General features: G+C 46.4%; 1 protein-coding gene across 1 annotated transcript in view; it reads right to left on the reverse strand.

Annotated features, from left to right (window-relative positions):
* The window catches only part of LOC308316123 (collagen alpha-1(XX) chain-like), a 79,065-nt gene that overhangs the window by 8,517 nt on the left and 56,131 nt on the right, over positions 1 to 14,417 (reverse strand). Inside the window, exons 20-33 of the mRNA XM_080764528.1 lie at positions 12,524 to 12,653; positions 8,660 to 8,776; positions 6,973 to 7,119; positions 6,277 to 6,333; positions 5,576 to 5,614; positions 4,774 to 4,912; positions 3,943 to 4,085; positions 3,192 to 3,301; positions 2,894 to 3,052; positions 2,707 to 2,784; positions 2,427 to 2,513; positions 1,958 to 2,011; positions 609 to 704; positions 231 to 284 (exon numbers count right to left, since the gene is read on the reverse strand). Coding sequence (XP_080620654.1) covers positions 231 to 284; positions 609 to 704; positions 1,958 to 2,011; positions 2,427 to 2,513; positions 2,707 to 2,784; positions 2,894 to 3,052; positions 3,192 to 3,301; positions 3,943 to 4,085; positions 4,774 to 4,912; positions 5,576 to 5,614; positions 6,277 to 6,333; positions 6,973 to 7,119; positions 8,660 to 8,776; positions 12,524 to 12,653 — 1,410 coding nt within the window. The remainder of the gene's footprint in view (positions 1 to 230; positions 285 to 608; positions 705 to 1,957; positions 2,012 to 2,426; positions 2,514 to 2,706; positions 2,785 to 2,893; positions 3,053 to 3,191; positions 3,302 to 3,942; positions 4,086 to 4,773; positions 4,913 to 5,575; positions 5,615 to 6,276; positions 6,334 to 6,972; positions 7,120 to 8,659; positions 8,777 to 12,523; positions 12,654 to 14,417) is intronic.

Here is a 14,417-nt window from a genome sequence, read left to right on the forward strand (position 1 = left end):
CTATAATATATTCGTCACGTGATGTCATAATGAAGTGTGAAAAGGGTATTATAGGCTGAAGCATATACTCCAGTATTATTATAGTAGTTTAGTTTATACTCCTTGAGGAAACAAAGTTCAGCGAAGTACAATTTAGAATGTAGGCATTTAAGCAGACGCTCTTTTCCACAGCAAGGAAAATAATCACAATACATAGAATGCAAAGAAAGATAATTTGACTCTTAACCCACCTGGACGCCTGGTTTTCCTGGCTCTCCTTTCTGTCCTGTTGCACCAGGAGCTCCCTAGAGACAGCACAACATAATACTGTACAACATATACTGTACGAGCCACACCAAACACTGAACATATACTGTACGAGCCACACCAAACACTGAACATATACTGTACGAGCCACACCAAACACTGAACATATACTGTACAAGCCACACCAAACACTGAACATATACTGTACTTCAAATGCAAGTGTGTTGTGTGTTCGGTGGTCACCTCACCACCGGAGCGGTGGTCAGCTCACCACCGGAGCGGTGGTCACCTCACCACCGGAGCGGTGGTCACCTCACCACCGAACATCCAGACTCTGAATGAATAGGCCTTAATTTACTCACCACTTTGCCCTGGACCGTCATCCCCCGAGGGCCTCTGCTCCCCAGGGGCCCCAGGCCGCCGTCAGAGCCCGTGGATCCTGAGGGCCCGAGCTCCCCCTGCCTCACAAACACAACATACACTCTGATACATTAAACCATTCTGGACGGGAACCCCATTTAAGCAATACTTTATTGAATAATAGCAGATCTACACGCTCATTGCGTGGCACTCGGTGCACCGAGTGCCGCGCTACGAGCTTGTAGATCTGCTATTTTAGAAAAGTCGTTAAAATGTGGTGCAAATCTTTGAATACATTCTTTCACAATGAACATTTTAACTTGAAACTACATATTTTCAGATGGGGGTCTGCGGCCAAATTCAGATCATTCTGGGGGTTCTTGACATGGAAAAGGTTGAGCACCACTGATATAGAAACATGAGGTTTTTCAGAAAACTGTCAGTATTTAGAAGCCAATTGTTTTTAATTGGCCTCAGGTCTAAATGGGTGAACACAGGTTTCCAGGTTGCAGATCCAAATACTAATTCCATAACGTTTTTGTGGAATAAAAGGATCTTTTAATTGTTGTCCACGATCTTTATGGTAGTATTATTATGTACTGTGCAGTGCAGTAAGTTGTAGTTAGTCTAGTCTCCCATGCTCTTCCATTTAGAGACCTGGTTTAGAGACACCTCCCTAATGATTATGTCTGCTTTCATGTATTTATTTCTGGACCAGAGGTTCCCAACCACTGGTACTTGTACCACTAGTGGTACTTGAGCACCCTCTGGTGGTACTCGGAGGAGTCGCTAAAAAAAAAATACAAAAGTGGAATGAAATATTTATATAAATACAGGTATAGTTCTTCTGACCAAGTAATTGGTTGAAATAGGCTCTCCAGTTGTGCTGAAATGAGCATGACAACATGCCTAGCTCCGTAAATAGAAGATTTGAGGCCGGATTAATCACATTAGAAATATTATTATTTGTTGTGCTGATTAATTAGACAGAGCAGCAGCATTATTGGCTTAGTTAACAAAAACAAAACAATTCAAAGAATAAATTACATTTTCCTCCTGTGTTAATAATAGCTGAATAGGATGGGGCAGGTCTATACGCTCCTGTATTTTAACATCAGTTATTATGGTGGTACTTGGAGAGCCAGATATATTGTGTGGTGGTACTTGCTATAAAAATGGTGAAAACCCCTGCTTTAGACTACTGTGGTCGAGTGCTACTTTATGATGCTCAAAAGTGCAATACATCCTCTGCCCAAATGAGCTTCCAATATCAGCTCAACAGTAGACATTTTGGCATTTAATTACGGATTGCACTCTTTGAAAAAAAAAAAAATCATTGACGACATCTGACCTTGTGGCCTTGCTCTCCCTTCTCTCCTTTCTCACCGCGGGGACCTGGCCTGCCCTGGGAAAACACGCAAACAAAAAAGTTAAACAGGGAAACAAAGTTCTAGTCGAATTCTGGTTGTATGTAATGTGCTTGTACAAAACAATATTCCAAGTAAAACAAGACTGAATATAAGCCGCAACAGCAAAATATAGGGAAAAAAACTAATGTGTACATATACAAGCTGCACTGGACTATAAGCCGCAGGGGGGATGTGGACCGGCAAAAGAGATAGATTTAGAAGGTCCCCTAGTGGGCGTTAGCTGTATAAAAATCCATAGATTAGCCGCACAGTTGTATAGGCCGCAGGGTTAAAAGCATGGGAAAAAAGTAGCGGCTTATAGTCCAGAAATTACGTTACCTAGCGGCAAATCTGTGATGCTAGCGGTAAAATGCTTTAGAGTAGACAGTGTGGAATGTTCTGGGGACTTACGAGTGGCCCAACGGGCCCAGGGGAACCGGGAACGCTGGAGGAACAGGTGCAGGCGTAGGCTGGAGCAGGACAGCTCTCCTCGTCCCTCTGGTGGCAGGACAGAATCACAACAGGACAGGGTCAAAGATTTAAACCATTTTAAGCATTGTGTTTACTACTACTACTTTAGCTATTGAAAAATAGCAGATCTACAAGCTCATGAACAGTAGGGTGCATATGAGACGAATAGGGACATTAGGGTACATATGAGGACCAACAGGGACAGCTTGGAGGGACTGACCAGTCCAGGCAGGTCACAGCAGGTGTCCTCGGAGGACCAGGTGATGTTGCACACGATCTCAAACGACTGCAGCTGGAACTGGAGGGGAGGAAGAGAGGACAGGGGCAAAGGTCAACAGGGGCAAAGGTCACAGAACAGAGCAGAACAGAACAGAGCAGATGAACAGATGAACAGAGCAGAACAGTACCGGAGCGGACCCACTCCGGGGGCCTCGGGTCTTCACCAGCTTCCCCAGCATCTCGAAGCCGTCGGTGGGCAGCGCGCCCAGTGGCCGGGCGGGCCTCTCGGCCACGCGCTGACAGTCCACGGACAGGGACACGCTCACCTGGCTGACGGACAGGTGGATCTGCCCCAATCAGAGAGAAGAGAAGGGAATATGGATTCGTCAGTAAGTAGACAAAACCCTTGCATTGCCAGAAATGCTTTCTTTGGCCATGATGTCTGGCGGGTTTGGGTGGTTCTATAACTCGTAAAAATTCTGTCACCTTGTGGAAGCTTCCGTAGAACAGCTTGTGGACCTCCGTCTGGTCGAAGGTCAGCTCCTGGACCTCTCCTCTGTAGTCCAGGCTGAAGTAGATCAGATGTTTGGTCGTGGCTGAGGGGAGGAGCACAAAGACAAGCACATCAATAAGAGTATAAAATAGGCTTCTTAGATATTCAGCCCAGATGGATTTTTTTAGCAATATTTGGTTGCTCTTTTGAGACAATGAGGGGCCTTCCTTCCCAAAGACGCCTAGGGCAGGTTGCTACCAAAAGGATGTCTACCGTCAACGGGATGCTCTCCATGACAAGTTGGAACAAATCCCTCATGACCGACAGAACACACAAGATAAGTTCCAAAAAATGTGGATGCCATTGGACAAAAAAGATGTATAAGACCATTATGATGTGACTCACGGTCCATAGTACAGTGTATCAGATGTATAAGACTCACGGTCCATAGTACAGTATATCAGATGTATAAGACCACATGGTCATGTGACTCACGGTCCATAGTACAGTATATCAGATGTATAAGACCACATGGTCATGTGACTCACGGTCCATAGTACAGTGTATCAGATGTATAAGACCACATGGTCATGTGACTCACGGTCCATAGTACAGTATATCAGATGTATAAGACTCACGGTCCATAGTACAGTATATCAGATGTATAAGACCACATGGTCATGTGACTCACGGTCCATAGTACAGTATATCAGATGTATAAGACCACATGGTCATGTGACTCACGGTCCAGCACCACGCCCATCTTGGGCTGGAAGTCGTTGTCGGTGAGCTGCCAGAGGGCGAAGGGCTCGCGGGGCGTTTCCTGCAGCATGCGGAACGCCACGCTGATGGTGTGTTCTGGAGAGAAGCCCGCCGGGTGGATGAACCTGGACCACAGACAGACACACAGACACAGTGCATTTATATAGCGCCTTTATCCATGGCGCTTAACCCATGCTTAACCCATTCTGACCTGAGATCAGATTCTAAAAATAGTCACAAAAATAGTCTAGTCACACACAGGCTGTTCCCCTCCCCTCTCTTCTTTCTGAGAGAGATGGCCGACAGTGAAAAGGAAGGGATGGATGGATGTATGGATGGATGTGAGGGAGGAGTGTGATGAAAATATGAGGGTGGATGTAATGATTGGAACGAGAGCACTCAGGTGGCGCAGCCTCTGGGGATCTGCCCGTATCTGCCCACCAGACCCAGCGACTAGGGGTTGGAATCGTCCGCAGTGCATCTGGCTTGGTCAGAGAGAGAGAGAGGGAGGGAGGGAGGGTGCGTGCGTGTGCGTGTGCGTGCGTGCGTGCGTGCATGCCTCACCGTGTGCTCTGTGTGAGTTGGACATCTCTGTACAGAGTGAAGGTGGGTGTGTGTGCGTGCGTGCGTACGTGCATGCCTCACCGTGTGCTCTGTGTGAGTTCGACATCTGTGTACAGAGCGTAGGTGGGTGTGTGTGTGTGTGTGTGTGTGTGTGTATGCGTGCGTGTCTCACCGTGTGCTCTGTGTGAGTTGGACGTCTCTGTACAGAGCGTAGGTGGGTGTGTGTGCGTGTATGTGTGCGTGCCTCACCGTGTGCTCTGTGTGAGTTGGACATCTCTGTACAGAGTGAAGGTCGGTAAGGTGTTGAAGACAAAAGGTTCTGCAGCGACCCCCTCCACTGAGGAGTGGGCTCTCTGGGTCAGACCGAACGCCTCCATCATGTCGAACCCTGAGACAGCCGTGCACATGTACAGTACATACAGTCAGACATGTGCCAAAATCCCAATGACATATTAACCCATTTAAATTGTATTTCTTTTTTTTTCTATAATTTCTATCCCACGATTTTGCAACCCAGTTCTTTCTCCCAGTGCCAATTATCTAATGTAATCCTGGGCGCTACACTTCCTCTGCCAACCTGGGGGGGGGGGCAGCAGACTGACCTCATGCTTCCTTCTATGCATGAGGAGTCCAAGCTGCTTCTTTTCAAAAAACAGGGGCGAGATGGAATAGGGGCGTACCGGTTACCCTGTTCCCTTGTCTCTGGTCTACGTGGGACCAGAGACAAGGGCGTGGCTACTCCATACTGAGTTGGACATTTGAGGATGATACACGAAAGAGAGAGAGAGATGTTTTTAAGTCTCGTCTAAAAACCCACCTTTATACAGAGTATTTTTTAACTACATAATTAGCCAATTTGTACATACATGCTTGATATTGTTTTGTTTGCCATTATAATTTTTGTTACTGTCCGTTTCTTCTTGTTTTTAATCCTATTCTGTGCAGCACTTTGGAACTATGTTTTGAAAAGCGCTATACAAATAAAGTTCATATCATATCATATGTATAAAGAAAAACAATATTTAGAAGGTGGATTTTACTTTAGTCTCACCTTTGACGATGCTGTTTCTGATGGTGACCTCAGGGCAGACTGGAACACAAGAGAGAGAGAGAGAGAGCAGTGTTGCATCAGTGAGAAGAAAAACCTACTCCGCCCAGCGACCAGTTTAAGACATTTTTACACTCCTTGTACAACTTTGTACCTGAACTAATAATATATTATATATAAATCAGAGTTTTAGGTTTAGGGACAGCCCAGAGCCATTAGAACAAACTGTGCTTTTCTCCTCATGTTTGGATTCACTAGAAACAAAGAAACCAAAGACCACATCTAACAGGTCTTTGGAACCACTAAACAAGTGATGTAGCTGGTTTTCAATTTGAGTTAAACGTTAACACCCCGATCGCCCCGATCGAAGTCCTTTCAATTAGTTACACCCATGCAGCGTGAAGGTTATTGATATCAAAACCGATCCCATCGCTCCACAACCTGGAAGCGTTGAGCCTGTTGAGCAACATTCGATGTTGCGCAACAGTGATCGTGACGTCATCGAAAATGTCGTCCCCCCCCCCCCCCCCCCCCGGTTTAGCCGACGAGAACGACATGTTTTAAACGTTAATAACTCGCGATCTAAATCATCCCGTCCAATTGTAAGAAAAGATCATGTCTTAGACTGCCCACCGCGGTCCCGTCGCTAGTCGCGATAGAAACATACAAACATACAAACGCAATAATAATATGACTGAGTCTACCTTCGTTGTGGATGGGGTGCATTCTGGGGTGGGTTGGAATCCTGGCGGGGGCCGCGGCTGTGAACAGAACGGCACACATTATCAACCCATTCTGACCTGAGATCAGATTCATACGAGGTTTTCCACTGGAGGACACACACTGGTCTGATTATAACCCATTCTGACCTGAGATCAGATTAAAAAAAAAAATGTCAGTCGTTATTCGATTTTTCAAAAAATAGCAGACCTACAAGCTCATAGCGCGCCACTCGGTGGCGCGCTATGAGCTTGTAGGTCTGCTATTTTCAGCAAGTGAAAGAACCTGCCATTACGACGGCATCAAGGCCCGCCACAATCCATTCTGTTCGACTAAATCAACTGTAGATTTAGTCGACTAAAATCTTATGATATTTTAGTCGACTAAAACTATAGACTTAACACTGAAACATTCCAGGTGACTAAAATGTGACTAAAACTAAATGAAAAACTATTCAAGAGACTATGACTAAAACTCAAATCTAAATTTGCTGCCAAAAAACAACACTGCACAACAACACTGTGAAATATAAATATATATATAAACAGTTTACAACATACACACTCTGGAAAAAATGACATAAATTCATAAATTGACACAAAATGGAGCTTCCATCGCTCATACTAGTGTACATGGATCCATTTATTGTGAATGTACAGTACAGTGACCCCATATCTGACCTGTAGGATGTAAAATGGACACAGCGGCTCCCTCTGCTGTGCCCAGACGGGAGTGCACGCTGATGCGGTACACAGTCTCTGCTTCCAGATGAGTGAAACAGTGACTGCTGCTCGACTCGCCCACCATCTCCTCCTTCTGCTGCTTGTCTGGGTTCACACACGCACACACACACACACGCACACGCACACGCACACGCACACACACACACACACACACACACACACACGCACACGCACACACACACACGCGCACACACGCACACGCACACGCACACGCACACACACACACACACACACACACACACACACACACACACACACACGCGCACACACACACACACACACACACACACACACGCACACGCGCACACACACACACACACACACACACACACACACACACACACACACACACACACACACACGAGGGGAGATGTGCACGCACGCACCCACACAACACAGACACAGACACAGACACAGACACAGACACAGACACAGACACAGACACAGACAGAGAAAGAAACAAGCATTGAAAAATTAGCCAGCTGAAGTCTCATTTAGTTCAATTACTTTGCTTTATATTTGGCGTGAGTAAGATGTTATACTTAACCCATTCTGACCTGAGATCAGATTCTAAAAAATGTCTTCTATACATCCTGACAGTTTTCTGAAAAAGCCATGTTTCTATGTCAGTCGTTCATCGATCTTTTTCAAAAATAGCAGACCTACCAGCTCGTAGCGCGCCACTCGGTGGCGCGCTACGAGCTGAGTTACAGCCCCATAAGGGTCAATTTGGTTCCAAACTATCATTTATAGCTGGGGACCCCCTGGAACTGCTTGTAGGTCTTGCTATTTTTGAAGAATCGTGAAAAGTGACATGAAAGTGTTTGAGAACGACTGACATAGAAAAACAGAGCTGTTTCAAGAAAACAGTCAGGATTTATAGAAGAGACTTGCAGAATCGTTCCCAGGTCAGAATGGGTTAAAAATGACGTGATCAGCCCTGATTTCCGATCACCCAATCCGATCGGGACAACCCTATACATTGTACAGTGGCCCAGGAAATGAAAACCCAATGCATTCTCCCAACGGCACTTCTTATTTAATTTATTTAAAGACGGTTACGCCGCGGACAAAGCCAACTCGGATCGTGACAAATCATGACAATGAACACAATGTTTTGGGGCCGATCAAATCATTAGAAAGAAGAAACACTATTTGTTTTGTTTTTCGTCTTATAAATCATTGTCATGATTTGTCACGATCCGAGTTGGCTTTGTCCGCGGCGTAACCGTCTTTAAATAAATTAAATAAGAAGTGCCGATGGGAGAATGCATTGGGGTTTTCATTTCCTGGGCCACTCGTTTTTCTGAAAGGGGGAGGGACTGCGGTGCTCTATAGGGCTTTCAGTGCTTAACCCATTCTGAACGGGAACCCGTTTTGGTGTTAGCATCGTGTTATGCTTTAGCTATTGAAAAATAGCAGATCTACAAGCTCATAGTGCGCCACCGAGTGGCGCGCTACGAGCTTGTAGGTCTGCTATTTTTGAAAAATCGAAGAACGACTGACATTTTTAGAATCTGATCTCAGGTCAGAATGGGTTATAATCAGACCAGTGTGTGTCCTCCAGTGGAAACATCGTATGAATCTGATCTCAGGTCAGAATGGGTTAACGAAAGACTCTAACCTTTGACAGACTGGATGACGAGGCGGTATCCGTTGACCGCTGACACCGGCCTCCAGGACACACAGATACTGGAGTGGTCGGACCTCACCACGCTCACACTGCTGACCCGCAGACTGGCTGGAGAGGAGAGAGAGAGAGAGAGACACCCACAGAGACTCAGTGATGTACAAACACACTCACACTGCTCACACGCAGACTGGCTGGAGAGGAGAGAGAGAGAGAGAGACACCCACAGAGACTCAGTGATGTACAAACACACTCACACTGCTCACACGCAGACTGGCTGGAGAGGAGAGAGAGAGAGAGAGAGAGAGAGAGAGAGACACCCACAGAGACTCAGTGATGTACAAACACAGTTATGAGGACAGCTCAGCGGTATAGAGTGGCCGGATGGGAACCGCAAGGTTGCCAGTTCGAATTGTATGTGGGCTCCCCCAGAGTTATAGTGTCGAAGTGTCCTTGAGCAAGAAGACTCTGAACCCCTAAATGCTCCTGATGTGCTGGTTGGTGCCTTGCATGGTTTCCACCGCCATCGGTGTGTGAATGTGTCTGTGTGAATGAATGGGTGAATGTAATGCACTATCTATGTAAAGGTGTGTGAATGTGTGTGTGTGAATGGGTGAATGTAATGCACAATCTATGTATAGGTGTGTGAATGTGTGTGTGAACGGGTGAATGTAATGCACAGTCTATGTAAAGCACCTTGGATAAAGGCGCTATATATAAATGCACCATTTACCATTTTAGCTCTGAGTCAAATCAAAGGTTGAGATGCCAGTTTTGACACTTCACCATTACCAGATCTTATTTCAATGAAGATTGGTTTGGGAGACAAGAAACACTTTCCTGGGGTTTTTTTTTAAATGTGGCTAATATGTGGGTTTTTTTTATAGATATTTTAGTATTTCAAAGTGTCCATGATGTCATGGACACTGACTGGTCTTCTTTTCCTTCCTGGACTACAAGTTGTCTCAGTAAAGGCTCATACATAGTCTGGATTTTCGGTGGTGAGGTGACCACCGAACTACAATTTACAATTTACAATTTAGGCATTTAGCAGACGCTCTTAATCCAGAGCGACTTACATTAAGCAAGAACAAAAAAGCATTGGAATACATCACATAAAAACATTTATCATGAAACATGCGTAAGCTAAGAAAGTAACAGTGGAATATCTATAATGAAAGTAACTATACATATAGGCCCTCATTTATCAACCGTGCGTACGCCAAAATATGGGTGCACGCCGAAATTACCGACATTTTTGACATTTACCATTTCCACCAAAGCTTGAAATTGAACGTGACAACGTTCAATTTCCACGTTTGCTCCTCAGCTGGCGTACGCATGTTTTTCTGTCGCAGAATGGCGGAGCAGCATTGTTTGACCAGCTGAGAGGCTGCCAAAGGCATCGAAACATATGTATTCACTCCTAAAATGTTAATATAAAACTGTATGTATATGGGCTACATGTAAAAAAAGAAAAAGAAAAAGGAATGGACCTACAAGATGTGTCTTTGTGTCATATTAAATTTATAGGAGCTTTCCAACTTTAGAATTAAAATCGCACTTGATTTAAGCCATTTAAACAGTGTTTTGCATGAGCGCATACATGCGAGGATTTGGGCTGTCTGTGCTGGAATATTTCCATGAGTTGGAAAGTATAGCCTATAGTGCAGTGCTGCCTGCAGCTGCGGAGAGTCCCAACATGCATGGGTAGCCTATATACTGTAGCCTAATCTACAGTAGGCCGATGTCTTTCTGGAGTTACATGTGCAATCTCCTCCTCGTTTAATAAACCCGAAGCGTCGCTCGAATGCCAAATGTACCGCCAGCGCAAGTGGGAACCGCATCGGAGATGTAGGCTACCCAGCCAGCCCACCACCACCACTCCTCCAGTGCCAGCCACATGGGCTACGGTTTTAGCTGCACATTCATATATTGACAGTTGAGTTGAGTTGACAGCCTATCCACTGCAGCGACTAGCGACTGTGAGGCAATCTAAATAGACTGTCGAACGTGCATGGTCAGTTGATCACGGTGTCACGGACAGACAGACAGGCAGACAGGACAGGATCAGGATCGAGGAGCAGCACCTATGCAAAACAGCAGCGTGTGTGTGTGTGTGTGTGTGTGTGTGTGTGTGTGTGTGTGTGTGTGTGTGTGTGCGCGCGCGCCTATTTGTTATTTAATTCATGGTTCACAGGTTCAGGTTTTCGTTCACTAATAGATCTTGTTGTATATTAAATTAAAAATACTTTAATAATTTAATATAACTGTACAACTAACAACACACAGTGACAGTTGCTTGCAAATTGCGATATGTGCGTCAGCGTGCGTGCGGGGGGGGGTGAGGCGGGCAGCAAGGGGGAAGCGAAGCGAGAGGAGAAACAGACCTACAGCTTTATTTAATTCATGCAGGTTTATTTATTTAAGATACAACAAGTTGCAAGTTGCGTGTGCGTGCGTGCGTCTGTGTGCATGAGAGAGCTAGGCTATCATGTCGGCAGTCACCTACAGGACTTTAATATCACAGCAGTGCGCAGTCTTCGCCGTGCACTGCGCACGAATGGGTAAAATTAATATAGGCCAGCCTAATTCCATTCATGGCGATGCGATGTCGATGTGTCATGTATAATTGTATATGCGTGCATGCGTGGACATGACAGCAAGGCAAGCGAGGTGAGAGGGAAATAGACAGGGTAGGCCTACAACTTTATTTAATTCATGCAGGTGTTCCTTCTTTATTTATTTAACAAGACACCAGTTAGTTCGGCTTGCAAGTTGCGTGTGCGTCTGTTTGTGTGTGTGTGTGTGTGTGTGTGTGTGTGTGTGTGTGTGTGTGTGTGTGTGTGTGTGTGTGTGTGTGTGTGTGTGTGTGTCGAGAGGGGGGTGTGGGCAGCAAGGCACGGGAGAAACGTATTTTTTCCTGTAACCCTGGTTACCAAACTTACCAGCCGTCGTATTGTGATTGTTCATGTCGCAAAAACGAGGGCGAGGCTTGATTTCATAGGGCGTGCCAGATAGATTTCAGCCGTCACATTTATTAACGTCAGAACGAAATTAAGGAAGGATCAGCTGTTTGCGATCACTTTATAAATGCCGTGGCGACGTGGGTGTACTACGAAACCTGCACTCGAATCTGTGGCAGATTTTACACTCGATTGATAAATGAGGGCCATAAGCTATACATCTATACTACTATGCTATACATATGTACTATGACGTGCTATGACTACATACAATGCACTTATGCTGTCTACATAACATGCTATAAGTCTGTATGAAATGCTATCTAAGTCTACAGAATTGCTATCTAACTACAACATGACGTCACAGAGGGGACCACCGAACTACAACATGACGTCACTGAGGTGTCCACCGAACTACAACATGACGTCACAGAGGTGACCACCGAACTACAACATGACGTCACAGAGGTGACCACCGAACTACAACATGACGTCACGAGCCGCGGTGAAGAGCAAACCACCACCACCGCTCCAGCCCTTCTCTCTGTTTTTACTCACCACCGCTCAACGTTATTTCAGCTCCGGTGGTCACCTCACCACCGAAAATCCAGACTATGAATAGGCCTTAAGACAGCCCATCTCCCTCTCCACGAGGTGGGGTGAGTGTATGGTAATTGTAGTCCACACCGTCGGTGTGTGAATGTGGGAAGTGAGGACGCTGACGTCGACTGTTCGCCGCTTCACCTCCCAATGTAATGTATGAATGAATGAATGAATGAAGCATTGTAAAGCACTTTGAGCACTTTAAAAATGCAATTCATTATCGTGACCGTGCTGGACTCAGTGGTTTTTCCCTGGGCAGCAGGGGGCGCTGCCTCCTAGTGGTACTCACTGGTTTTGCCCTGGGCAGAGGCGGAGCCTCCTTCTCTGTTTCGGTACTCCGCCGTCACCAGGACGCTGTAGCGGGTGTCCGGCAGCAGCGACTGAAGCTCCACCCGTCTCTCGCTGCCCGCCACCAACACCTTGTGACGAAAAACAAACGCACCCTGTGTGTTCATGTCAGAATGTCATGTAAAGGAATACAAATTATACACAAACTCCTGTAAAGTACAGATACTTTAAAATTACTTTAAAAGGTTTTCATGGAAATTGCTCTCAGAAACAGCTCAACTGATTTGGTCGCATTTGTGATGTCATCAATGACACCCTACTTTGTATAATTCCTCCCTCTCTTCAAGGTTAATTAAATAAGGTTAGGAAGCGAACACCGTACGGTGGACTCCATGTTGCTCCCTGGAAGGACAGAAACATGAAGACCGTACGGTGGACTCCATGTTGCTCCCTGGAAGGACAGAAACATGAAGACCGTACGGTGGACTCCATGTTGCTCCCTGAAAGGACAGAAACATGAAGACCGTACGGTGGACTCCATGTTGCTCCCTGGAAGGACAGAAACATGAAGACCGTACGGTGGACTCCATGTTGCTCCCTGGAAGGACAGAAACATGAAGACCGTACGGTGGACTCCATGTTGCTCCCTGGAAGGACAGAAACATGAAGACCGTACGGTGGACTCCATGTTGCTCCCTGGAAGGACAGAAACATGAAGACCGTACGGTGGACTCCATGTTGCTCCCTGGAAGGACAGAAACATGAAGACCGTACGGTGGACTCCATGTTGCTCCCTGGAAGGACAGAAACATGAAGACCGTACAGTGGACTCCATGTTGCTCCCTGAAAGGACAGAAACATGAAGACCGTACGGTGGACTCCATGTTGCTCCCTGGAAGGACAGAAACATGAAGACCGTACGGTGGACTCCATGTTGCTCCCTGGAAGGACAGAAACATGAAGACCGTACGGTGGACTCCATGTTGCTCCCTGGAAGGACAGAAACATGAAGACCGTACAGTGGACTCCATGTTGCTCCCTGGAAGGACAGAAACATGAAGACCGTACGGTGGACTCCATGTTGCTCCCTGGAAGGACAGAAACATGAAGACCGTACGGTGGACTCCATGTTGCTCCCTGGAAGGACAGAAACATGAAGACCGTACGGTGGACTCCATGTTGCTCCCTGGAAGGACAGAAACATGAAGACCGTACGGTGGACTCCATGTTGCTCCCTGGAAGGACAGAAACATGAAGACCGTACGGTGGACTCCATGTTGCTCCCTGGAAGGACAGAAACATGAAGACCGTACGGTGGACTCCATGTTGCTCCCTGGAAGGACAGAAACATGAAGACCGTACAGTGGACTCCATGTTGCTCCCTGAAAGGACAGAAACATGAAGACCGTACGGTGGACTCCATGTTGCTCCCTGGAAGGACAGAAACATGAAGACCGTACGGTGGACTCCATGTTGCTCCCTGGAAGGACAGAAACATGAAGACCGTACGGTGGACTCCATGTTGCTCCCTGGAAGGACAGAAACATGAAGACCGTACAGTGGACTCCATGTTGCTCCCTGGAAGGACAGAAACATGAAGACCGTACGGTGGACTCCATGTTGCTCCCTGGAAGGACAGAAACATGAAGACCGTACGGTGGACTCCATGTTGCTCCCTGGAAGGACAGAAACATGAAGACCGTACGGTGGACTCCATGTTGCTCCCTGGAAGGACAGAAACATGAAGACCGTACGGTGGACTCCATGTTGCTCCCTGGAAGGACAGAAACATGAAGACCGTACGGTGGACTCCATGTTGCTCCCTGGAAGGACAGAAACATGAAGACCGTACGGTGGACTCCATGTTGCTCCTGGAAGGACAGAAACATGAAGAC

This window comes from Protomyctophum bolini (genome assembly GCF_963924005.1).
Source record: "Protomyctophum bolini genome assembly, chromosome: 5".
NCBI classification, from domain to species: domain Eukaryota; kingdom Metazoa; phylum Chordata; class Actinopteri; order Myctophiformes; family Myctophidae; genus Protomyctophum; species Protomyctophum bolini.